The 26979-nt window shown below is 37.4% G+C and overlaps 1 protein-coding gene and 1 long non-coding RNA gene across 13 annotated transcripts; both read right to left on the bottom strand.

Annotated features, from left to right (window-relative positions):
* Nucleotides 1-862: 862 nt before the first annotated feature.
* Nucleotides 863-14685, bottom strand: LOC143143434 (uncharacterized). 12 transcript variants are annotated; one of them, XR_012991143.1, is made up of 6 exons: nt 12705-13347; nt 12360-12518; nt 11715-12283; nt 11416-11559; nt 6727-6881; nt 6377-6647 (listed from the first exon to the last, which is right to left on the bottom strand). It is a non-coding gene; the product is annotated as an uncharacterized LOC143143434 (long non-coding RNA). The 12 variants fall into 12 exon arrangements; XR_012991136.1 differs by lacking the exons at nt 6377-6647; nt 6727-6881 and adding exons at nt 9702-10822; nt 14673-14685 and having other exon boundaries at nt 10888-11559; nt 12705-13107; XR_012991135.1 differs by lacking the exons at nt 6377-6647; nt 6727-6881 and adding exons at nt 9702-10822; nt 10888-11267.
* A 10355-nt stretch (nt 14686-25040) lies between these two features.
* LOC143143335 (uncharacterized) lies at nt 25041-26696 on the bottom strand. The gene is made up of 2 exons (XM_076304468.1): nt 26337-26696; nt 25041-25494 (listed from the first exon to the last, which is right to left on the bottom strand). Exons 1-2 carry the CDS (start codon nt 26455-26457, stop codon nt 25283-25285), a joined length of 333 nt encoding a protein of 110 aa, XP_076160583.1. The 5' UTR covers nt 26458-26696; the 3' UTR covers nt 25041-25282.
* Between the last annotated feature and the right edge of the window lie 283 nt (nt 26697-26979).

The raw sequence follows: 26979 nt of genomic DNA, 5'->3' as shown, positions 1-26979 counted from the left end.
GTAGATTGTGTATGTCGAAGGAGTAACAAGTGCAGTGAGTGGACTTTTCATGTCGAGATTATAATAAGTTTCTTTTTGTTCTTGAAAGAGGAAAAATGGGGGAGAAAAGAATGTAGCAAGTGGAGCGATTGGACTTTTGTTGTCGAGATCGGAATAATATTTTTATTTTTGAAAAAAAAGGAAATGGGAGCACAGTTGTGGATAGTGTATATTGAAAGAGTAATAAGTGGAGCGATTGGACTTTTGTTGTCGAGATTATTAAAATTTATTTTTATTTTTGAAAGAGAAAAAATGGGAGAGAAACAAAAGTAGTAAATGGAGCGATTAGATTTTTGTTGTCAAGATCAGAATAATATTTTTATTTTTGAAAAAAAAAAGGAAATGAGAGCACAGTTATGAATAGTGTATATTAAAAGAGTAATAAGTGGAGTGATTGGATTTTTGTTGTCGAGATTATAATAAGTTTTTTAAATTTTTGAGAGAGAAAAAAAATAGCAAGTGGAGCGATTGGACTTTTGTTGTCGAGATCAGAATAATATTTTTATTTTTGAAAAAAAAAGGAAATGGGAACACAGTTGTGGATAGTGTATATCGAAAGAGTAACAAGTGCAGTTAGTGGATTTTTACTGTCGAGATTATAATAAATTTTTTTATTCTTGAAAGAGAAAGAATGGGAGAGAAAAAAAGTAGTAAGTGGAGCGATTGGACTTTTCTCGTTGAGATTGCAATGACTTTTTTTATTTTTGAAAGAAAAGAAGTAACAAGTGAGGCGACTGGATTTTGTTAATAATTTTTTATTCAGCTACAAAAGATTCTATACTTGTGCTTTGAATATTGACGATTGGTAGTCCCCATTTTGAAACGTGCGAGACACCACTGTACCGAGGAAGTTGGCTTTTCAACATTAATTGAAAATTAAGGTACAAGGTTGACGATCTCTCGATAATCTCTTATTGATGAAAAAATTGTAAAAATTGTAAAATGTGAGATTGAAAGCGTTATCGAGACATCTCTAACAATCCTTATCCTTTCAGAATTTCTCTCGACGAAGATAGGTACCATTTAACAACCTATCTTAAACAACGTAACGCAAAATCAACCACCTAGAATTTCGAATAAATACCCATAATTAAACCCAATACTACAACGCGTCCATGTGAGTCGATATCATCCAAATTTTTCGTTTATTGTGCAATGGTACGCAAATCTTAAAAACCGTTAAATTTCCTCCATACTTAACTACATTCATCTGTTTCAACCGCAAGAAAAAATTCATTTTTCCACATTTTCCAGCGTTTCTTTGCTCCCATCTTCTCGAATTTACCTCTCAACTATGATCTTTCCTGTTTCAATCGAGCGTGTACCGTCATCGGTGAAAATACTCGCGGATAAATTGGCACCTCGGCTATTCGCGGGACACCAATTACCAAGAAATAACGGCCCGACACTTGGGTAATCAATGAAAGTGTGTACGGAGGAAAATATCGCGCGTGGCGTTACGGGCCGAGAAATGATTCCTGAATGAGCTAATAGAGCGGCCCGTTGATGAATTATTGATCGATGGAAATTGACGTCGCAGTTGCGAACGTCCGCGGGAAAATGATCTACGCGGAAAATGTAAATTTGTTCAGGCGCCACTTGCGACAAAGTGACGGTGGACTTGTTGCACGGAAAATTGCGATCGTAATTGAGTTCAACACGACAGGAAAAAAAAAGAAGAAGAAGAAAGAAAAGATTGAAAAGAGAATATTTCCAGGAGGATAAATTTCGTTGATTCTATTTCCATCTTTGCGGTACATCGTTCGAAAATTTTATTCCAGGAAGTGGTCGCCGCGCGTGGAAAAATAAAGCTGTTTACGCGACCATAAGCGATTATCGTCTCTGTGACAGTTTATTGCCTGTTCGTTTCTCGATACAGTCGCAGGAAGGTCATTTTATCGTTACGTCGGCACCACACCATTGGCTGAAATGCGACGATCGACGTTTCCGATCCGAAGTCGAGCTTCGTTGTTTCCTTCGTCGTCGAGAAATGATTCGAGAAACGAGTCGAGAAACTCGGTGGTGGAAATCATCGTTCAGTCTGCCATCGAGTCACCTGTTACATCGTTCCTCGCGGTCCTGCCGAAATGGTTCATTGGTCGCGGAGAATTTTCCCTTCGTCCAATGTGAGGCACGGGAGACTCGAGGGTGGTCGTGAACGACCCTATCGAGGACCTTCCTGGAGAATTCACAGGGCGGTAAATGGCTGAATGTTAGGTGTAATTTGTGGTACGAGAAACTGTTTTCTCGAGGAGAAGGGTAGAAACGAGTTTGTAACGTTTCTTTTTGGGAAGGATTGGTATTGGAAATTGACAAGTAGAATATTTGAGGGAATTTTAACATCGTTGTTCTTTGAATCGTTTCAGGAGTTATGGTTGTAATTTTTGGCACGAGAAACAATTTTCTTGGGAGAAAAAAATATAACCAAGTATACCATCAAAAAAAGTATATCCAAGTGTAATGTTTCTTTTTGGAAAAAATTGGCGTTGGAAATTGACAAGTAGAATATTTGTCACAATTTTAATATTGTTGTATTTGGAACGATTTCAAGGAGTGATGGTTGTAATTTTTGGCACGAGAAACAATTTTCTCGAAAGAAAAAAATATAACCAAGTATACCAAAAAGAAAGTATAACCAAGTGTAATGTTTCTTTTTAGAAAAAATTGGCATTGGAAATTGACAAGTAGAATATTTGAGGCAATTTTAACATTGTTGTTCTTTGAGTCCTTTTAAGGAGCGATGGTTGTAGTTTTTGGTACAAGAAACAATTGTTTTCGAAAGAAAAAAATATAACCAAGTATACCCAAAAGAAAGTATATCCAAGTGTAATGTTCCTTTTTGGAAAAAATTGGCATTGGAAATTGACAAGTAGAATATTTATAATAATTTTAACATCGTTGTTCTTTGAGTCCTTTTAAGGAGAGATGGTTGTAATTTTTGCTACGAGAAACAATTTTCTCGAAAGAAAAAAATATAACCAAGTATACCAAAAAGAAAGTATAAGCGAGAGTAATGTTTCTTTTTGGAAAAAATTGGCATTGGAAATTGGTAGGATGAATATTTGTCAAAATTTTAACATTGTTGTATTTGGAACGATTTCAAGGAGTGATGTTTGTAATTTGTGGCACGAGAACTAATTTTCTCGAGAGAAAATATAATATACAAAATGTAACGTTTCTTCGTGGCAAAAATTGGCATTGGAAATTGATAAGATGAATATTTGTCAAAATTTTAACATTGTTGTATTCGAAACGATTTCAAGGAGCGATGGTTGTTATTTGTGGCACGAGAAACAATTTTTTTCTCGAGAAAATATAATATACCAAATGTAACGTTTCTTCTTGGCAAAAATTGGCATTGGAAATCGCCAAGAGGAACAGTTCCCACCATTTTAATCGTTGAACTTTGAAATTTCGCTAGTTAATTCGCAACGATGGTAATTCGTATCTAAAGAAGTTTCGTGCGTTATACCAGCAACAATGACGCACAAGTGAAAATGATTTCTTTGTCTTGCCTTTTACGTTTCTGCATTCGAAAACGTTACTTTGATAGACGCTTGTTATCAGCGACGCATATGACAAATACATTTGCCTTCGTTCCGCATAGAATTTACATCGATTACGAAATTAATAGTTGAATTTGTTCGAACGAGAAGTTCCCAGAGATCAAGGACGATTCGTCGATGTTCGTCAAGAAACGAACGAGTATCGATTACAAGCTCAGCCTCTGATTCGAATTTCGTCGATGAAAAATTTAACAGAAATTGAATCTGGTTCAATAATATCCGTTGATCGATCTGCGTGTACTCTTCCACGATCGATGAAGTTTCTTTCGAATAATTTCAACGATCCGTCGTTACTCTAAATTCTCAACTTTTCGTACATCGTGGATTCGAACTACGAAACTCACTTTGGGATCCCATTTCAGTTCGCTCGAATGCAATAAAGAAAAGTTCACATAGAGACACAACGTGTACGACCTTATTCCCGAGTTATAGATATTTTCGTCTTCGACAAGCGTATATCTACGTTATTTTTGCACCGTGCGCTAAAAATGGCCACGTCTATCACATTATAAGCTCGTAAACGCAATATTATCGATCCCGCGTCATCGGGAACTCTAAATGTTTCAGTTTTTCTCTTCGTTGTTTCGATACTCCGATAGTTGTGCAAAATTTCATAAAAGAAACGAAACAAAAAATACTGTAACTCGAAAAGAAGAGCGATCATTTTCGCGAGAAATTTATTCTCGTAACAGTTGTCACACCAAAACGAAACAACATCGAACAAAATAATATTTAAATACACCTTTCCAGAATTGAAATACAATCGATTGCTAAATCCACCCTTAAGATCGATACTCACCTACAAAACATTTCGTAGAATACACCGCGATAGTGTCTTTTAATTTTTTCCAAATTATACTTTCTTCAGAGGTCTGTATTAATTCACGATTTTGCAAGATGAAAATCTCCGCCATTCGATTCAACATCGAAGTTAAATTTTCCATTACTCGTTTCTTTCTAGAGTAGTCTCAATCTCAACTTTCGAGATAAAAGCATCCTCCGTGAGATTCTTCTGTTGCTTTCGGATGACAAATCGGTCGAGCTGCACGATAATTGCAATCCTTGTTGAAAGCTGGGAAGTTTATCGTGAAAGAAGCGGCTCGAAAGCGTCGATACTCGTTTCGTGAAATCGCGGTGCGCTCGTTTCTAGGAAAACTTTCCGCGCGCGGCGGATCAAGGCGCATCGGGTAGGTGGAAGGCCGCGTCGGTGCATTATGCGATCCAACGACAATGGAGAGCTGTCCGTAACAAGGGACGAAAGGTAAAAGGGGGAACTCCGCGGCCCGATACCGCGTTTATCGTTATCGGGAGCGCGTCTTTTCACCGCCGCTCCTCCGCGGGCATCCTCGTTCCTAGGCGCGAACTCGTCCAACGAGAATACGAGTCCAAGTATCAGCGATATCGATGCGCTCCTCGTTTTTCCCTGTGCCGATCGCTCGTACGGGGCATTACCAACTCCGCGATCGGAGTTTCGACGGTAATTTCTTCGTGGGAAAATGGAAAAAGGAAAATGGAAAATGAAAATGGAAAATTGTTCGAAGTGGGTGTGAAACTCTCTGAAAGTTGAGAACGAGAAGTATGGAGTAGAGTTTGTATGTTACTTTATGGATCTTGAAGAGTTTAGAAGATGTATTTTAAGTATGGTGGGGAACTTCTTTGCGAGAAAATGGAAAATGGAAAATTTGTTCGAAGTGGATGTGAAACTCTATGAAAATTGAGAATGAGAAGTATGGAGTAGAATTTGTATGTAAATTTAAGGATCTTGAAGAGTTCAGAAGATGTATTTTAATTATGGTGGGGAATTTCTTCTCGAGAAAATGGTAAATGGAAAATGGAAAATGGAAAAATGAAAAATTGTTTGAAATGGGTGTGAAACTCTCTGAAAGTTGAAGACGAGAAGTATGGAGTAGAATTTGTATGTAAATTTAAGGATCTTGAAGAGTTCAGAAGATGTATTTTAAGTATGGTGAGAAATTTCTTCCAGAGAAAATGGAAAATGGAAAATAGAAAATTGTTCGAAGTGGATGCGAAACTCTCTGAAAATTGAGAACGAGAGCTGTGGAATAGAATTTGTATGTAACTTTAAGGATCTTGAAGAATTCAAAAGATGTATTTTAAGTATGGTGGGAAATTTCTTCGCGAGAAATTGGAAAATGGAAAATGGAAAATTGTTTGAAGTGGATGTGAAACTCTCTGAAAATTAAGAACGAGACTATGGAGTAGAGTTTACATGTAACTTTAAGGATCTTGAAGAATCTAAACGATGTGTTTTGAGTATAGTGAAAAATTTCTTCCTGAGAAAATGGAAAATGAAAATTGGAGATGGAAATTGGAAAATGGATAATGGAAAATGGAAAATGGAGATTGGAAAATGGAAAATCGAAAATGGAAATGGAAATTGGAAATGGAAAATGGAAAATGGAGATTGGAAAATGGAAAATCGAAAATGGAAATGGAAATTGGAAATGGAAATTGGAAATGGAAAATGGAAATTGGAAATTGGAAATTGGAAATTGGAAATTGGAAATTGGAAATTGGAAATTGGAAATTGGAAATTGGAAATTGGAAATTGGAAATTGGAAAATGAAAATGGAAAATGGAAAATGGAAAAAATGGAAAATTGTTCGAAGTGGACATGAATCTCTTCAAAAGTCGAGAACAAGACCTATGAAATAGAGTTTATATATAACTTTTATAATTTTGAATAATCTAAACAATGTATTTCGCGTGCATAGATTATGCTGGGATTGTGTATCGTAGAATTTTTACAACCAATGAGTCATCTTTACTAAATTTTTGCGTAAAGAGTAATGGAGGTATGTGGTGGAACCCATGAAAGTTTCCAATTGGAGATTTCAATGCATGGAACTTTATCGATGAATTTATCCAAGTATTTCCACGGGCCGAGAATTGTATCGAATTTTAATACGTTTAAATTGTACAATCTTCGCGGATCTTTTTACACGGAAATATAAATTTATCCGAACCTAACCCACAGCTTATGAACCACCCTGTATAATTGGATGCCGTAATGCCTTGAATCTGGAAATAGCAGATGCATATGACTGACAGTGGTAAATTATTTACGGTAAAATGAAGTGTGTCAAGTATACGTACATACATAAAGTTCTGAATCTCATGATACGACTGAAATAAATCTGTCTCTTCGTCCAGAATTCATTTCAATATTTTCGGGAACAATGCCTCGCCACGCGTAAGGTGTACAAATTACAACTTACAGAATCACTTTCAATCTCTCTTTCCCGGTTTCAGTCCCTAAATTATAATCAAAGTGAAACAAATACACCTACACCTTCGTAAAGAAAAAGAAAAACATTATTTAATTTATTCAAAATCAAGATTCAAACGCTTCTTGTACTTGTTCTATTATTATTTCCAGATATCGGTAGGTAGTAAAATAATTCTTCGCGAAGAAAAGAAACATTGCTTAACATATTCAAAATCAAGATTTTCTTAAGGACATTCTTTCCAGATTTCTTTCTCCGGTAAATTTCCTGACTAATAGTTCTCCAAACGTTTCTTGTACTTGTTCGATAATTATTCCCACATATCAGTGAGTAGTAAAATAATTCTTCTTGAAGAAAAGAAACATTCTTTAACATATTCAAAATTAAGATTCAAACGCTTCTTGTACTTGTTCTATAATTATTCCCACATATCAGTAGGTAGTAAAATAATTCTTCTTGAAGAAAAGAAACATTACCTAACATATTTCAAATCAAGATTCTCTTAAAGACATTCTTTTCAGATTTCTTTCTCCAGTATATTTCCTGCCTAATAGTCCTCCAAATACTTCTTGTACTTTTGTTATTATTATTTCCAAATATCACTAGGTAATAAAATAATTCTTCTTCAAGAAAAGAAACATTACCTAACATACCCAAAATCAAGATTCTCTAAAAGACATTCTCTCCAGATTTTTTTCTCCACTAGATTTCCTACCTAATAATCCTCCAAATACTTCTTGTACTTTTTTTATTATTATTTCCAAATATCAGTAGATAATAAAATAATTCTTCTTCAAGAAAAGAAACATTACCTAACATATCCAAAATCAAGATTCTCTGAAAGACATTCTCTCCAGATTTTTCTCCGCTAGATTTCCCGCCTAATAGCTTCTTGTACTTTTATTATTATTTCCAGATGTCGGTAGGTATTAAAATAATCGAAAGAACTCGGTAAACGATCTCGATGATCTGAACTTCTCCGAAGGCATTAGGCGGCGACCCTCGTGCGCTTTCGATCGTTCCACAAAAGCGAGTATTCGCTTGGCAAGAGAAGGCGTTTACAACGACTTTCCACGTCGCGGTGCGCACACATCGAGAATCGGTGAACAACACCAACAGGTAAAACCTAACACGCACACGCGGACGCTCGAACGCGTCGCGCGAACACTGTTACGTGATCCGCGATTGTTATGTAAATATCGTTGCTCGCTTACGCCCGCGCGAACGCAAAACGACGTTTTTCTCCGGTTTTTCGTTTCTCTCTCCCTCCGCACCGTCGACCACGATTTTCATCGAGATCGATCATACCCCGTAATCGCGATCACGGTAGGGGAAACATCGAACGTTGAATTACTTTGAAAATTAACCCTGTTCAAGCGACTGAACATTATTCGACCTTAAAACCCACTCTATACTCAAACTCTTAGAATTGCGGGTTAAAAAATGTCCTTAACGTACGAAACTCGTGCTTTTAACTCCGTAATGCAACGAGGGGATTAGTATAGTTTCGATCGTTGAAAAGATCGTTGTATAATAATAACAACGTGTACAAAAATAAGGAACTCTGTGTTCAAGACACAGTATATATAACATATACAAAAATAAGGACCGAGAAAGTGCAGAAGCATTTGGTTTTGATTATATATGCATAAAAAAAAGTATGTATTATTCGTGTAATTATGTATCGTGGTGTATAAATAAAAAATAAGGCTAGTTGAATTGGCGAAACAGTTCACCGATCTCTCGTGCTCTCCTCGAAGTAAAAGTGTTTCGTGTATTTCCTTCGCGATAAAAGTTTCTTTGAAAATATTTTTTTTCCAAGGCAGTTTTAAAGCGCGTTCCGCGCACGGGGAGTTATGGTTGCACGAGTCGCGAGCATTTCAATTAATTTCAATTTTCACCTCGGCTACGGCACCGCTCGTCGGACGTGAACGCGGTAAAAGAAACTTCGCGAGGAGTTTTCGACTTTATCGAGTAAATAGAACCGCGTGCCCGTGGCGTGTGAGCTTGAACTTGAGATCGTTATACCTAAACGTGCACGTAGGAACGCCTAAATACCTGAATACTCGTACGACGCTTATGCGTTTGCTGCACGAACGTCTCGGCTATAGAACGACCGAGGGAAAAAAATATATCGGGAGCCTAGATAAGGCCCACGGATTTCTCTCGATGGAAGAAACGCGGGGAACGAGGAGGGCGCCGACATCGGGATAACGAAAATAATTCTAGTTTGTGAAAATAACGATCACACCAGTGGTGGTAACGAGGTTCGTCGATATCGTGGCGTGGAAATACGTTTATGTCTATATACGTGTAAACAGAATCGGAGAGGAACGATGAAAATGAAAGTAATTTCGATGGAGAGAAAATTATGAGACCGAGAAGAGAATGGAAGATAAAAGAAAGACGAATAAATTCTGAGGGAGGATAGATCAAGAAGAAATTCTTGAGAAGAGTTTGGTAATTTGTACAATTGACAATTGTATCGGAGAGAAACGATGAAAATGAAAGTAATTTCAATGGAGAGAAAATTATGAGAATGAAAGGTAGAATAAAGAGGAACAATTCCTGAGGGAGGATAGACCAAGAAGAAATGTTTGAAAATAGTTTGGAAACTTGTCTCCAATTATTATAAAAAATATCGCTTAGATAGAACACGAAGAGGTTTGCAATCATAAGAATTTCCAAACCTACAATAAAATAATAAATATAATAAAATGAATCTAATATAATGAAATAAATCTAATAGAATGAAATAAATCTAATACAATAAAATAAATCTAATACAATAAAATAAATCAAATACAACAAAATAAACCTAATAAAATAAAATAGAAAACCACCACACGCCTCGAAAGAAAGAAATCCAAGAACCGAAGCTCCGAAGAACCGAAACCGTGTCTCCGAAGCGAAGCAACCGAACGGTACACGAATCGAGTGTATCTTCCCGTAACACAAAAAGACCCCAAAAGACACAAACTCTCCCGGTGTAATTGGAACGTCGAGTTACCCGTCGAAAAAGAAAACTGTCCGTAAAGAAACAAACCCAACCACGACGAAACGGGACAAAAGGCGAGTCAGTTGGACGGTCGTTGGTCGCCTCGTCATCGTAGGTACCATTAAAACGGATTACGTGTCGGTGGTGGTTCACCAGCGGCTGAAAGAGTCATTTCCATGCGGGAACCGGCGGACAGGAAGAGCAGGGAAGAGGGTCGTCGACGAAGGTGTACTCGCGGGTGCACCAGTGGAAGGTGCTCGTCGAAGGATATCGAGCTTCGTAAATAGGCTCACGGATGATAATTCATCGTTGAAAACGTAGAAGGGGCCGAGAGGGAGGGTTTGGTATCCAACGACAGTCCGGTGGTAGCTGGCGGGTCGGAAGAGGGTGAAATTGATTCCCGCGGCGGCATCAATGGCCCGAAACAAATCGTCAAAGTGGCGATTTTATGTTGTGGCCGGTATCGCGATGGCAACCGCGTCGGTGGCCATGGTAACGCCGCTGGCTCATTCGTGGCTCTAATTCACAAACGTAGAGACGGCCGGACGGGCTCCGCTCCGCTTGGAGATATTCCGCGTAGGCGAAGGAGGTCGAAGGGCGAGGGAAACCGGCACAGGTGAAAAAGCACGAGCCGCGCCCGATGGAGCGCTAGACGGTGGAGGAGAGGCCGCGGGGGCGGCGCTGACGACCAGCCTCGGGGGTCGAGGAGGATGAGTGCCAGAGGGGCGAGACAAGGAGGGACCGTAGCTAGCCAACGGTGCCCGGGGGGACGGGGGAGAGGGGACGAGGAGGGGAGGAGGGGAGGGAAGAGAAAAAACGGGAGCGGGCTAGCTACAACCCCACGTGTGTTTCTCCACGGGTCTCCATGACGACCGTTGGCGGTGTTCGTTATAGTAATGGGTTGGGAGTTGCGCTGGGAGGCGCTCGACTCTCCCACGCTCGTCGGGGACACCTGCTTTAACGATTATCCGCTGAAAAAGAGGAAAATGAATAATAAAAAAAAAAAAAAAAAAAAAAAAAAAAAATGGGAACGAACCGGGGTACGGGACCAACTTTGTGCCAGCTTTGTATGGGACGAACGCTCGAATTATGACGGTTCGGGTGACCACGAGCGCTTTTAACCGGGACTCGGGATAGCGTCTTTCGCGTTCTGATCGTTGCACGAGGTCTTCGATTACGAGTTCGCTGGATGCTTTGTGTGGTTTGGGTGTCTTTGGAACGGTTGGACAATTGGTCGATATTAACGGTTAATGTTTAGTAGGAAGATATTTCGTAGTTTGTAGAGCTTAGGTCCTTTCTCAAGTTCACTGTTTCTCGAGTTCTTCGACGATTAACTCTTATCGAGGTCTCTGGCTCTTGTGGATGTTCGATTGTTGAGTGTCTTTCGAACGTTTGAATAAATGGTTAATATTTATACTTAAATAGAAAATAGTATTACTAACTAACGGAGCTTCTGCTGATGATAATTACACTTTAACAATAAGTCCGGTAGATGATTTGTTGTGTTCAGTTTGGGTGTGTTTGGAATGTTTGAACAAGTAGTCAATATTTAATAATACGATACCTGTTAGTTTCTAACGGAGCTAATCTCGATTCTCAAGTTCACTGTTAATTGAGTTCTTCGACGATGAACTCTTATTGAGGTATCCGGCTCTTGTGGATGTTCATTGCTGAGTGTCTTTGGAATGTTCGAATTAGTGGTTAATATCTACGCTTAAATAGAAAATAGTATTAGTAACTAACGGAGCTTCTGCTGATGATAGTAAGATGACTTTAATAATAAGTCCAGTGGATGATTTGCTGTGTTCGGTTTGGGTGTGTTTGGAATGTTTGAACACTAGTCAGTATTTAATAATACGATACCTGTTAGTTTCTAGCGGAACTTAGGTCCTTTCTCAAGTTCACTGTTAGTTGAGTTCTTCGACGATGATGGATGTTCGATTGCAGTGTTCGGTGTGGGTGTCCCTGGAACGATCGATCGGTACAAGTAATCAATATTTACGTTTAAATAAAAAATAATAAGATCACTAGCTAGCGTAGCTTCCACTCATCGTCAAATTCGATGATGGTTGAGTTCTTTGACGACGTGTCTGAACGTTTAACCGCTACGTTTAATTCGTCAAAGTGTCTTTGAAGTATTTACTCCAAACGAAGGATCAATAGATATCAAGAAAAATAGTCAACCAGAAAATAATACGTGTTTCTTCTCTCGAAAATTTTCCCAAACTTGAGAACTCGATCGTTCCACTTGATCATAGAACTCGAAAAAAAGTACCATCGTACCCAAATCTGTATTTTTCCTTCTCGAGTTCCAATTGAGTCAATTGCCTCTTGATTTTTCTCAAAGGTATTTCCTTTCTAAGAAATTACCATTGTGTAAATACTAGATCTTAAATTGTGACGTTTCATCGTTCTTTTTCAACGTAGGAAACCTAGAAATCCCCATTCGTAGGTACTAATAAAATTATATGGTACAAGTACTTACTAAACAGTCGATAATTTTCTTACATTTATCGCTACCAGACGATGATTTTCCCAAACTTGAGAACTCGATTATTCCACTCGATCCTAGAACTCGAAAAAAGTACCATGGTACTCAAATCTGTATTTTTCCTTCTCGAGTTCCAATTGAGTCAATTGCCTCTTGATTTTTCTCAAAGGTGTTTCCTTTCTAACAAATTACCATTGTGTAAATACTGTCTCGTGAATCGTGATGTTTCATCGTTTTTTTTCAACGCAAGAAATTTAGAAATCCCCATTCGTAGTCCCCATGGTAGGTACTCGGAACACGAAACGGTGAGTACGAAAATTATACGGTACAAGTACTTACTAAACAGTTGATAATTTTCTTACATTTATCGCTACCGGAGTACGCGAATTGTTTTCCATGCGCACGCTGCAGATACGCGAAGGTGAGTCACACGTTCCCGACTCTAGATATGCCAAACATAACCAACGGCCAGCATTAGTCGAGCATATCGCAACCATAGAGCCATTTCGTTCTTGTTTTTCTTGCTACGGGGAGTATCTGCAGTAATGCACCGCGTTATCGTGGTTAATTGCACGACTATTAACCAACTGTAATGTCAGTCACGAGGAAAAATGAGAGAACTCGTCCGGTGATCGTTTTAAATGCTCCATTCGCTGACTATTAAAAACTTTCAGCGGCTAATTGAGCGTTCAATTCTATCGCGATCTTCGTCGAAGTAAATCGGTTAGAAGCTTGACTCTCCATCGCATGAATTTCATCTTATCTCTCGGGCAAGGAAATTATTCCGTTATTCGAACGTCGACGAATTAATTGATACTCCAAGTAAATTTTCACCGAACAGAGTTATCAGACGTCACGAAATGCGTTAATTCGATGATTTGTAGAGGAAATATTGCGTATAAATACACTAGCGAAAAGTTACAGTTACGTGTTGTAAATTGGAGCGATTTAACGAGGGATCGACAAGCTTTTACTCTTAGTTGAAACTCGCGACAGAGATGTATTTAGAAACACTCTTGTAAGAAACTTAAGTTACCATTATATGTATTAAGTTACTCGTATGAAGTAGTAACTTAACACGAAAAGGACCGATAAACTTACTCGAAGTTTACTATTAGGACTTATCTGCTTGTAAATACTCTTATAAGGAACTTAAGTTACAACTATAAACTATAAATCAAGATAATAACTTAACACGATAAGAACGGATAAACTTACTCGAAGTTTATAAGTAGGAGTTATCTGCTTGTAAATACTCTCCTAAGGAACTTAAGTTACAACTATAAACTATAAATCAGGATAGTAACTTAACATGAAAAGAACAGATAAACTCACTCCAAGTTTACAAGTAAGACTTATCTACTTGTAAATACTCTCCTAAGAAACTTAAGTCACAACTATAAACTATAAATCAAGAGAATAACTTAATACGAAAAGAACAGGTATACTCACTCGAAGTTTACAAGGACTGATCTACTTGTAAATACTCTTCTAAGAAACTTAAGTTACAACTATAAACTATAAATCAGGATAGTAACTTAACACGAAAAGAACGGATAAACTTCCTCACAGTTTACAAGTAGGACTTATCTGCTTGTAAATATTTTCCTAAGAAACTTAAGTTACAACTATATACTATAAATCAAGATAATAACTTAACACGAAAAGAACAGATAAACTCACTCGAAGTTTACAAGTAAGACTTATCTGCTTGTAAATACTTTCCTAAGAAACTTAAGTTACAACTATAAACCATAAGTGAAGATAGTAACTTAACAAGGTAGGAACCACTGAACTTACTGGAATAGACACAGTCTATTTAAAAAAAATGACTTATTCTACTTGTAAATACTCTCCCAAGAAACTTAAGTTACAACTATAAACTATAAATCAAGATAATAACTTAACACGAAAAGAACAGATAAACTCACTCGAAGTTTACAAGTAAGACTTATCTGCTTGTAAATACTTTCCTAAGAAACTTAAGTTACAACTATAAACCATAAGTGAAGATAGTAACTTAACAAGGTAGGAACCAATGAACTTACTCAAATAGACTCAGTCTATTTAAAAAAAAAGTCTTATTCTACTTGTAAATACTCTCCCAAGAAACTTAAGCCACAACTATAAACTATAAATCAAGATAATAACTTAACACGAAAAGAACAGATAAACTCACTCGAAGTTTACAATAAATACTCTTCTGCTTGTAAACACTCTCCCAAGAAACTTAAGCTACAACTATAAACCACAAACTCCTTTACCAGAAACTCCCTAGTTTCCCTAATCTACAACTACTCAACTAAAAAAGAAAAAACAACTCAACTTACAATTGTAAATCGCAAATAAAGTCTCGTCAAATACCAAGAAAAATATTCAACCGTCGCGCAATCGCGATCTCGGTTTAAAATCGTTCTCTAAACTTCTCGTCCCGAACTCGCGTTCGCCACAAAGATGGCGGCCAGTCGTCATCGTCGTCGTGGTCGTAAGATTCCAACGAAATAACGAGAACCAGTTCCGCGTTGCGTCTCCGTCTCCTCTATTCATCTCGTCCTCCTCTCGACGGTTTTCTATATATTTCACGGCGCGTGTTCTCCGCGCGGCGGCACTGTCATTTCTGACATGAGTTCGGCTCGGTTTTTCCCACACGCGGGATTGTTTGCAACGACCTACGACCTCGTTCGGTACGCGCGTCGCAACATCATCGTTACATTCACGCAAGTACACCGGCCGATGCTCGAGGCTAATCAAGACTCCTTCTTTACGTCCCCTCCTGACTCCCCCCTCCCGCCCCCCACGCGGCACCAATCCGCATGAATATGGATCGAGCCGACGCGATGTCGATCACTCATTGATCCTCGGGTCAGGAGGATGCTCTCTAACTTTCTGGGCCTCGATTATGGCTGTCCGCGGCGATATCGGTGATTGTGGTCACCTCCGCCGGCGTTCTCGCCGACTTGAAAATCATCCTCGGTATATCATTGAATGCAAATTAACCGGGGATGAGACGATACGTAACCGTGTGTATATATATATTTTTTTGTTTGGAATTTTCTGGTTGTTCACGAGGATTGAAGTTGGTATCGGTAATCTTGATTCGAGAGAAATTTCAATATTTTTCTTACTGTGGTTTATAGCTACCTAAAAGTAGTAGTGATACTATTTTGTGAATATTTATTTTTATATTTATTTTCTTCAGGTATGTATTGTTGACACTGTATGCAAATTAACCAGGGATGAAATAATATATTCAATAGGGTATGTTTTTTTTTTTTCTTTTGGAATTTTCTGATTTGTCCACGAGGATTGAAATTAGTATCTTGATTCTCGAGAAATTTCAATATTTTTCTTACTGTGGTTTATAGCTACTTAAAAGTTATAGTGATACTATTTTGTGAATATTTATTTTTATATATATTTTCTTGAGGTATGTATTGTTGACACTGTATGCAAATTAACCAGGGATGAAATAATATATTCAATAGGGTATGTTTTTTTTTTCTTTTGGAATTTTCTGATTTGTCCACGAGGATTGAAATTAGTATCTTGATTCTCGAGAAATTTCAATATTTTTCTTATTGTGGTTTATAACTACTTGAAAATTGTAGTGAAACTATTTTGTGAATATTTATTTTGATATACTATATACTTTCTTGAGGTATGTATTGTTATCATTGTACGTAAATTAACCAGGGATAAAATGATATATTCAATAGGGTATGTATATATTTTTTTTCTTTTGGAATTTTCTGATTTGTCCAAGAAGATTGAAATTAGTATCGGTAATCTTGATTCTCGAGAAATTTGAATATTTTCCTTGTTGTGGTTTATAACTACTTGAAAATTGTAGTGAAACTATTTTGTGAATATTTATTTTGATATACATTCTTAAGGTATGTATTGTTGACACCGAATGCAAATTAACCAGGAATGAAACGATATATTCAACGCAATATATATATTTTTTTTTAATTTTTGGAATTTTCTAACTGTCTATGATGAATGAAATTAGTATCGTTTAAAATAGGTAATCTAGATTCTAGAGAAATTTCAATATTATTCTTGTTGTGATTTATAACTACTTAAAAGTAGCAGTAAAACTATTTTGTAAATATTTATTTATATATATATATATATTTCTTTTTTTTGAGATACGTACTCTACACTGAATGCAAATTAACGACGACTTATACGTTACGTGAATATTCTTTGAAATTTTCTAGTTTTCCAATACCGAACGGAAGAAATTATATAGTAGACGTTGCTCAAGCGGTTCGAGATAATCTTAATAGCCTGTAGAATAATTCTAAGAATTTTTCCGACGATAGCGAAACTATTTTAGGAATATTTATCACAATACGGGAATAAAAGAAATGTCCTCGTGCGGAATGTTTAATTTCGTACGATAACGTGGCGGGGAACTCGACGTGAATTTCCCGTGAATTTTTCCCATTGACTTTTCGTTGTTATTTCGCGAAACGGATTCCATCATTATTCCGAGTTGTCCCAGTTCGATTTGATAACCTTCGGCGGTTCGTTCTCGAGGAGACGTAGCGCTCGGTGGTAAACGTTCGGTTGTGGAACATTTACTCGAATCCACTGTTTATGTAAACGCGGCTGCATTACGGTTCTCTCTGCTTGTTATATTATATCGGTCGTGTAAACCGTGCGCATTCTCCTCCCTCCGTAAACGCGCACGATGCATCCATAGAAATAAATAACGCTTAGGGATCAAGCGTATGCAAAGCAGACAGTTACCACGCTGATAGCCAGTCGCAGGGCAGCACACCGGACGTTCCGTCTGTAAATTTATGTTAATCGCGATGTATCAGTTGTTCTGGAAGCTCAAACCGAGCGACGCCGGTATGCTTTACGAAAGAGACGCGATACGACGACCTGTTAACGCGCTCTGAAAATTCACTCCTTGTACGATTATTCTTTTTTCTTTTTTTTTTCCCCTTTTTTTTCTTTTTTTCTTTCCATGCGACGAAACGCACTCTTAAAGTTTCATTCGCGGGGGACTTCCTGGATGCAACGATTATGGAGATTGGGCAACTTTGTTGCTCGTAAGACTCGAAAATTTATTTCCTTTTTCTTTTTTTCTTCTTCCTGGTAAAAGATACTTCTCGAAACTTTAACGTAAAATTCTTTTTTTTTCTATGCAACTAAGTGCATTCTTGAAGTTTCTTTTGAGAAAACTTTCCTAGATGCAACGGTTATGGAAATTATGCATCTTTGTTGTCAGTACGAAAATTAATTTTTTTTTCTCCCTGTTGAAAGTTACTTCCCAAAAATTTTAAGTGAAATTCCTTTTTTTTCTATGCAACGAAGTGCACTCTTAAAGTTTCTTTTGAGAAAGCTTACCTAGATGCAACGATTATGGATATTATGCAATTTTGTTGTCAGTACGAAAATTTACTTCCTTTTTCTTTTTTTTCTTCCTGTCGAAAGTTACTTCTTAAAACTTTAACGTAAAATTCATTTTTTTTCTATGCAACAAAGTGCACTCTTAAAGTTACTTTTAAGAAAGCTTACCTAGATGCAACGATTATGGAAATTATGCATCTTTGTTGTCAGTACGAAAATTTACTTCCTTTTTCTTTTTTTTCTTCCTGTCGAAACTTACTTCTCAAAAATTTTAAGTGAAATTCTTTTTTTTCTATGCAACGAAGTGCATTCTTAAAGTTTCTTTCAAGAAAGCTTTCCTAGATGCAACGATTATGGAAATGATGCATCTTTGTTGTCAGTACGAAAATTTATATTTTTTTTTCTCCCTGTCGAATGTTACTTCCCCAATCTATCAAGCCAAATTCTTTTTTTTTTCTTCTATGCAACAAAATGCACTCTTAAAGTTTTTTTAAAGAAAGTTTTCCTAGATGCAACGATTATGAAAATTATGCATCTTTCTTGCACGCACGACTTGACAATTTATTTCTTTTTTCTTCTTCTTCCTTTAAAAAGATACTTCTCGAAACTTTAATGTAAAATTCACTTTTTTTCTATGCGACGAAATGCACTCTTAAAGTTTCTTTTAAAAAAGCTTTCCCAGATGCAACGATTATGGAAATTATGCATCTTCGTTGCGCATACGACTTGACAATTTATTTCTTTTTCTTCTTCTTCCTTTTAAAAGATACTTCTCGAAACTCGAACGTAAAATCAACAAAAAATCGAGAACTCTCGATAAATATTTCCACGAGGTTTCCTCCGTTCGATGATCGTGTAAACCTAAACGTCATTATCGTTCTTATGCAACCCGCGAGCGTTATCCTTGAAAAATTCTTTTTTTCTAGTCGAAAGCCACTTCCCGGACACCTTTACATAAAACGGAATACCAAACTGAAAACTTTCGAGATATACGGTGATTATAGAAATTATACGTCTTTATCTCGGCCGTGTTACTTAAAAAGTGCTTTTCAACCGGACAGAAATTCCTCAAGGAGGAAATTGGAGTAATAAATTTCATGGAAAGTGGCCGAGAAGGCCGAGAAAAATTTGTCGACTCGGCATAAAATATAATCATAGACATTATACGTCTGGGTTACACGTAAACGTACACGAGGAACCTTCGAATAACAAGCAGTTATCGGTATCGCGAGGAAAACCGTTAAATTAACGCAAAACAGAGACCCCTTCTTACATTTTCCTTCCCCAAAGATCTCCACGATCTCAGAGTATCCTCGAAAGAAAACATCCTCGAGAAACCTCTCTCTCAGGTTCTTCCCCAAGCTGATCGTTCTTATCGTTCCAAAGACCACGATTCTTTTCTCACACTCTCTAACCACGATAAGAACCCCCCTCACTTTCCCATGTCATCCCCCGGAACCTTGGATCGCGTCTCGAGCAAACTCCTAGTTGCCTACCGGGAGACGTTCATCCTCCGAAACGAATGAAAGGACTCACGGAGAGGAAAAGAAGATCGGTCTGTAACCACCCCGGAGCCCACACCGTGGTGGAAGGGTGGCCCCGTTATTCTAATTTCGTGATCGAGTGACCTATGCGAATGGTCACTCGGTCTAGATTCCCATGGACGCTGGCTGGCTACCTGGAGAAGGCAAATTTCTCTCTCCTCTCGAACGAAGAAAAGCGACCGACCGCGGTCATCCACGATATTTTTACCTGGACACCCTCCGTTGGGTCGATTCTAGCAACGCGGCACTGGCGTTGAACCTATTTAAATTAGGTCGAAAAAATCCGTTAGACACAGGTGACCTCGTGTCCAGCGACGGTATCCTCTCGGACGATGGGAAATACACACGAGAAACATGGCTGACCGTTAAGGGATCCATCGACCACCTGGACGCGAACCTGCGCACGATGTTAACGTTGTCCTTCGATCTTACGAATCTTTTCTCCTTTTTTGTTTCTCTTTTCTTTTCTTTTTTTTTTTTTTCTTCTACGTTCGCCTTTTTCGGTCGGGCCATTTCGTTAACTGGAGCAACGGTCGTATCCCCACCATCGTTGAGCGTACGCTCGCGTTTCGTGTTTCTGCGCATCGTTCGTCGCTTGACCGTTGGTAGCTTCCGCGAGGGTAGCTCTATTGGTCGGAAGCTCGATTTTATGCGGAGCAACGAACGCCTCTGATTGATCGAGCACGATTTTACGTTGAGTGTTAACGGCTACTACCCTTCCGGGTGGACTGTTTTTCGCTTGTTTGATTTCGACCAGTACGAGCGGGATTTTTCGACTTTTTTCTTTTTTTGATTCTTTTCTGGGGGGAGAGAGTACGTTCAGAGGCTTTGGACACTTGGGTTTGGTAGAAGGTTGGACGATCGAAGTTTATTTTTATTGTAACGTCGATTCCATTTTATTATACGTTTTTGTGTTAACTGCTTTCAGAGTGCAACAGCTATGGAATTTTGGGATTTTGGGAATTTTTTAGGAAATTTTTGACAGTAAAGGACGTTGAGTTTGAGGTTTTGGACACTTTTGTTTGTTAGAAGGTTGGAACGATGGAAGTTTATTTTTATTGTAACGTTGTTTTCATCTTTTTATAAGCTTCTGTGTTAATTACTTTCAGAGTGCAACAGTTATGGAATTTTGGGATTTTGGGAATTTTTTAGGACATTTTTTCCAATAGAGAACGTTGAGTCTGAGGTTTTGGACACTTCGGTTTGTTAGAAGGTTGTTCGTTATCGAAGTTTATTTTTATTGTAACGTTGACTGTATTTTATTGTAAGCTTCTGTGTTAATTACTTTCAGAGTGCAACAGTTATGGAATTTTGAGATTTTGGGAATTTTGGAGGAATTTTTTAGGACATTTTTTCCAGTAAAGGGCGTTGAGTTTGAGGTTTTCGATACTTGGGTTTGTTAGAAGGTTTGAACGATCGAAACTTACTTTTATTACAACGTTGACTCCATTTTATTATAAGCTTCTGTGCTGACTGCTTTCAGAGTGCAGCTGGTATGGAATTTTGGGAATTTCTTTTTTATCAGAGAATTTTAAGTTTGAGGTTTTAGATACTTGGGTTTGTTAGAAGGTTCGAACGATCGAAACTTACTTTTATTATAACGTTAACTCCAGTTTAACTTCTGCTATTTATTGTAAAGCTGACTGCTTTCAAAGTGCAACTGGTATGGGATGTTGAGAAGCTTCTGGAATTTTTTTTTAGAAGAGAATACATTGAGTTCGAAATTTTACACCCTTAGAAAGTATGTTAAAGAATTAATTTTCACTAAAATATCAATTCCATTCCACTAAAATATCACGAAGACTATTTTATCGAAGCAGATAAACGTTAAGGTACATCTAGACAATTACCTAAGGGCATCAAACAGTATGGAGTACACAAATCGTAAAAATTAGTTTTTACCTTTACTAATTTTGTTATGTGTATTTTATTTTATTTGTTACATCGTCAGGGACGCAATATTTGTCCAGGAACATAAACGAAGGAAATCTAATTCTTATTCTAGTTTTTATATTTTCAAAAATCGTAACTATATGTCTGTACCCAATACTATTGGTCGAAAAAGATTGCACGTTTTTCTCACGTTTCGGATGGTTCTGTTCTCTTTACGCGCGAAAAGTACGCCGAAGTCGTGTCTCCGATATATATACTTGGAGATACTTGACGATATAAGCAAGTTTTTCCTACGAGAAGTCCACGTGTTCCGCTATACACTGAACCTTGAAATTTAACCAGGTACGTCGGTATAAGTTTATCGCCTGTTATCGGGAGTAGCGTGCAGTCATATTCTTTACATTATTCAATACGTATGCTTGGACAAACGGTCGCTGAAAAATCGAATCTGAAACCACCCACCATCCCGAAAGAATTAATTATTAAGAAACGGAAGTACGAGGTCTACAAGAAGTCTGCGAAACGAATGATCCAATACGAGATCGATGAAATCACGAGCATCTTATACCAATCGTATTTCACTAAATGTTATTTTAACACTCCGAACTCTAACGTCGTTTCAATCTGCGAATGTAGAATATTTTCTCCATTTTTCTCTAGAATTTTTTTTCTATTCTATAAAAATTCCATTACCTTCCTTTTCAATTTGTATCATCTTAATTTTCTAAAAATTACCACAACAGGTTACCTAAGAAAGTTAAATAATACACGTCACACCTAATATTATTTTTTAAACGTGTCTGTGTAGCTTCGGTTTATCACAAACGGTTACTCAAGAAAATTAAGTAACGAACGTTACACCCAATATTATTTTTTAAAGGAAAATTAAGTAACAAAGGTTACACCCAATATTATTTTTTGAACATATCGGTATACCTTTGGTTTACCACAAAAGATTACTCAAGAAAGTTAAGTAACTGACCTTACACACAATATTATTTTTTAAACACATCGGTGCAATTTTTATTTACCACAAAAGATTACTCAAGAAAGTTAAATAACTGACCTTACACCCAATATTATTTTTCAAACATATCGATATACCTGGCCTTACTCAAGAAAATTAAATAACTGACCTTACACCCAATATTAGTTTTCAAACACATCGGTGCAATTTTTATTTACCACAAAAGATTACTGAAGAAAATTAAATAACAGACCTTACACCCAATATTATTTTTCAAACACATCGGTATACCTTTGATTTACCATAAAATATTCCTCAAGTAAATTAAATAACAGACCTTACACCCAATATTATTTTCCAAGCACATCCATACAGCTTTGAATTTTCCCAACTGAACAACAAATATTCTACTATAATTACCTACCGATACATATTTCCACCTACCAACTATCGTTCCCCAATCTACACATCCTGCACAGTTTCTCTCGTCATCGACATTACAGTTACAAAATCCTCTCCAATTACACCCTCCTGGATTCATCGCTCAAAACGTTTCCTAATTCGTCGATAATAACCATTCTTCTCGAAATTAGTCCCGGAAAAATTGCGTCACGGCCGGACGGTGAAGTCCTCGTTCATCAACCCCTGTCATAGAAAACGAACACGTCGCCAGTGTGAATTGTTCATCGTTCACGTTCTTGGTCGACTAGTGCAAACAGCCAACGGTTGTTTCGTCCATCTTCTTTCCTCGAAAATTTCTTTTCTCGCCAACACGGTGCCTTTCTTTCTTCTATCGTTCAGAATCCACCAACCACGATGCAAGAACCAAGGGAATAGGTTCGTGTTGCCTGTTGGGATCCTCCAATTAGGTGCAGAGAAGTTAGAGAGAACTTATGGTTTATCAGAGGTGTCCTCGACGCTTACGAAAGGGTTAGCGCGATATAAGGGCATTTAAACGGGCCCCCAGAAGGGTTATGTACCTGCGTGACCCTCACCGTTTCACCCTTTGGGCCTTATTTCGACCTGACGGTCCCCCCTAGAACGGAAGGGGGGTGAATCTGGTCGATCCCTCGGGAATCAGGTTTTCCAACACGCACGCTTCCGATCACAACAGGTAGCGGACGACGTCCCTGTTGGAACGTGCAGGTATACGAACCTATGACCCTTGGGTGAGTCCCCCTGGTCCACTTCGCGACGTCTGCAGTTCCGGTTCTTCTGGAAGGACTTCTTTTTTTCTTTTTTTCATCAGGGAGACCGCTAAGACCCCCATTGTCCGATCATGGAAATTTGTGGATTTGCGACGAACGATCAGTGTCGGGGATTAAATTATTTCATCGATTCGAAGGAGGTGAAGTGAGTTAAATTATTTTGATCGATTTAAAGGGGGTGAAGTGAGTTAAAGTATTAGATCGATTTCAAGGGGGTGAAGTAAGTTAAATTTTAGATCGATTTGCAGTAGGTGAAATAAGTTGAATTGTTAGATCGATTCGAAGGAGGTGAAGTAAGTTAAAGTATTAAATCGATTACAAGAAGGTAAAGTAAGTTAAAATGGTTAAATTGATTCGAAGGAAGTAAAGTAAGTTAAATTATTAGATCGATTCCAAGGAGATGAAGTAAGTTAAATTTTAGATCGATTTGCAGTAGGTAAAGTAAGTTCAATTATTAGATCGATTCGAAGGAGGTGAAGTAAGTTAAATTATTAGATCGATTCCAAGAAGGTAAAGTAAGTTAAAATGGTTAAATCGATTCAAAGGAAGTAAAGTAAGTTAAATTATTAGATCGATTCCAAGGAGATGAAGTAAGTTAAATTATTAGATCGATTCGAAGGAGGTGAAGTAAGTTAAATTATCAGATCAATTTCAAGGAGGTAAAGTAAGTTAAATTGTTAGATCGATTCGAAGGAGGTGAAGTAAGTTAAATTATTAGATCGATTCGAAGGAGGTGAAGTAAGTTAAAATGGTTAAATCGATTCGAAGGAAGTAAAGTAAGTTAAATTATTAGATCGATTCCAAGGAAGTGCAGTAAGTTAAAGTATTAAATCGATTCGAAGGAGGTGAAGTAAGTTAAATTATTAGATCGATTCCAAGGAGGTGAAGTAAGTTCAATTTTAGATCAATTCGAAGGAGGTGTAGTAAGTTAATTTACTGGATCGATTCGAAGAAGGTAAAGTAAGTTAAAATGGTTAAATCGATTCGAAGGAAGTAAAGTAAGTTAAATTATTAGATTGATTCCAAGGAGGTGCAGTAAGTTAAAGTATTAGATCGATTCGAAGAAAGTAAAGTAAGTTAAATTGTCAAATCGATTCGAAGGAGGTGAAGTAAGTTAATTTATTGGATCCATTCCACGGAGGTGAAGTAAGTTTAAGTATTAGATCGATTCGAAGTAGGTGAAGTGAGTTAAAGTATTAAATCGATTCGAAGGAGGTAAAGTAAGTTAAATTACTAAATCGATTCGAAAGAGGTGAAGTAAGTTAAATTATTAGATCGATTCGAAGTAGGTGAAGTGAGTTAAATTATTAGATCGATTTAAAGTAGGTGAAGTCGAAGTGAGTAACTTTTTATTCGAAGTTTTTTTTGTGGAGAAGACTATCGGAGTTTGTCGAGTATATTTGTCCGAAGCGAATGTTTAAGACGAATAATTTTATTAAGTACATTCGTTTAAAATTTATGAGTGTGTTTTTATAAATGACTGTGTTGAGTATATTTAGCTAACGTGTAGCACTATGTTTGTACTTATTTATATTTGCGATTTATATCTTATATTTTATATTTTCTGATATTTATCGGTATGTCTACAATTGTAAACGTTCATAACTATTTATTATAGTTCCATACAGTGACCAAAACTGAAATTCAATATAGACTTTCATGAAATTGAAGTTCTATTATGGAAGGAAGATTAAAAAATATAGTAATTAATAATTGATATTAACGACGTTTATTTCGTGGTAAATTCAACTTGCAAAAGCGTGTAAGAGATTGAGAAATGAATTTTGGAGTACAATCTCGTTTGGAGTATCTTCTCGTTTGTAGCAGAATAATAAATTCCACAAAGTATTGAATGGTTTCTTAATCGTACTTTTCTTGTATTTCTGTGAAAAGATTGCGTCTTCTTCGTGATAATAGTAACGTTCGATATTCGTTAATGCGTGTTATACTGTGTGGTTGTCTTATTCCACGTTTGTTCGCTCGTAATTGATCGTAATCTCGCGACATAATTCACTGTGTGCATCGATGAGCGTTGGGAGAGGAGAGATCACCGGATGCTGCGCAAGCGTGATCTCCTTGCTTTCTATTGGCCTCTGGACCCCAGCCAATCCGGATTTAGGTCCCCCCACCAGTCGAATGGTCCAGCCTCTCGTGTAGTTCTCAGAATCAACTCCTTTTCGTAACCAAACGTGAACAAAAACTCACTTTAAAATTCAAAACAACCGTCAATCACTTACACAAACGAACAATATCTATTTTTACACAATAATCAATTCCACATTGGTGCAATCTGTCGTAACGTACTTTCCATACAATTCTTAACAATTATCAACCGTATCTTCTCGTACGTAAATTTATTTTTTCGTTCTTTCCGAAATATTCACCATTGATCGTAAACAATTCTAAATCTAGTAAGTATACTATTTAATTATAACTTAATTACTAACTTAATTATAAAAGTGATTCGAGTAGAGGATCGAAAAATATTCTACGTTAATGTATCACAAAATATTGATTCGGATTGTTTTTGTAATCATCGTAAAGAAACTAAACAATCGTAAATAATTCTAAATCTACTCAAAGTACGCTCTAATCTACATTTCGTCAATAATTACAAAAATAATTCGACCAAAGGCTCAGAAAATATTCCACATTAATATATTACAAAAATATTTATTTGGATCGCTTTTGTAATCATTGTAAACGATCCTAAATCTACTCAAAGTACACTCTAATCTACACTTCACCAGTAATTACAAAAGTATCTACTCAAAGTACGCTCTAATCCACATTTCGTCAGTAATTACACAAATAATTCTACCAAAGGCTCAAAAAATATTCCACATTAACATTCCCCAAAACATCGATTCGAATAACTTTCGTAATAATTCCAAACAATTCCAAATCCACTCAAAGCACACTCTAATCCCCACTCCACCAATTACAAAAATAATTCCAGTCAAAGTCTCGAAAAACATTCCACATTAACACACCACAAAATATCCCTTCTAATACCTCTCGTAATCACCCACGCAACAATTCCTCGCGAATATAATTCCTCGAGAAGTATACTCGCATTTTTCAAAATTCCCGTAAATACCTCTCCGAGAACAACAACAACAACAACGACGAGCATTCGCGGTATCCTCGATTTTCCCGCGCGGAAAAGTTCCCCTCTCGCGCACGGTTTCCCTTTTCTTTTTTTCTCTCTCTCTTTTTTTTTCTTTCTTTCCTTCCACCGTGTACGAGAACAGAAAATGTTTCACGCGTCAGATGAACGTCTCGCGAAATGATTTACGGTACCGAAAGTAGACCGACTTTCAGCGATTGGCAATCGTTGCGTCGGTGAAAAGTGGAGGTGTACACCGCGATGGAGCCGTAGTCGTTGTTGTTGTTTCCCCCAGCTCGGTGATTTTAACGCCTCAAGACGGGCGGAAGAATTTTACCCGGCGCGAATTACTATTCTCGCGAAAACGGAGGGAAACCGGTACGCGGATCGTATCGGTGAAACAGCGACGCTCGCCGCGTTTATTTTATCACATCGCGACGATAAGTCGCGGCGACCATTACTTGCGCAACGATTATGCAGCAGAATGGCAACGCGCTGCTCCGTATGCAAAACGCGTGCCCGTTTCTAAATCATGATTTAAAGATTCCG

The sequence above is a fragment of the Ptiloglossa arizonensis genome, chromosome 2, assembly GCF_051014685.1.
Source record: "Ptiloglossa arizonensis isolate GNS036 chromosome 2, iyPtiAriz1_principal, whole genome shotgun sequence".
Taxonomy (NCBI): Eukaryota; Metazoa; Arthropoda; class Insecta; order Hymenoptera; family Colletidae; genus Ptiloglossa; species Ptiloglossa arizonensis.
The sequence above is the reverse complement of the archived record's forward strand: the minus strand, read 5'-3'. Positions and strand labels throughout refer to the sequence as shown.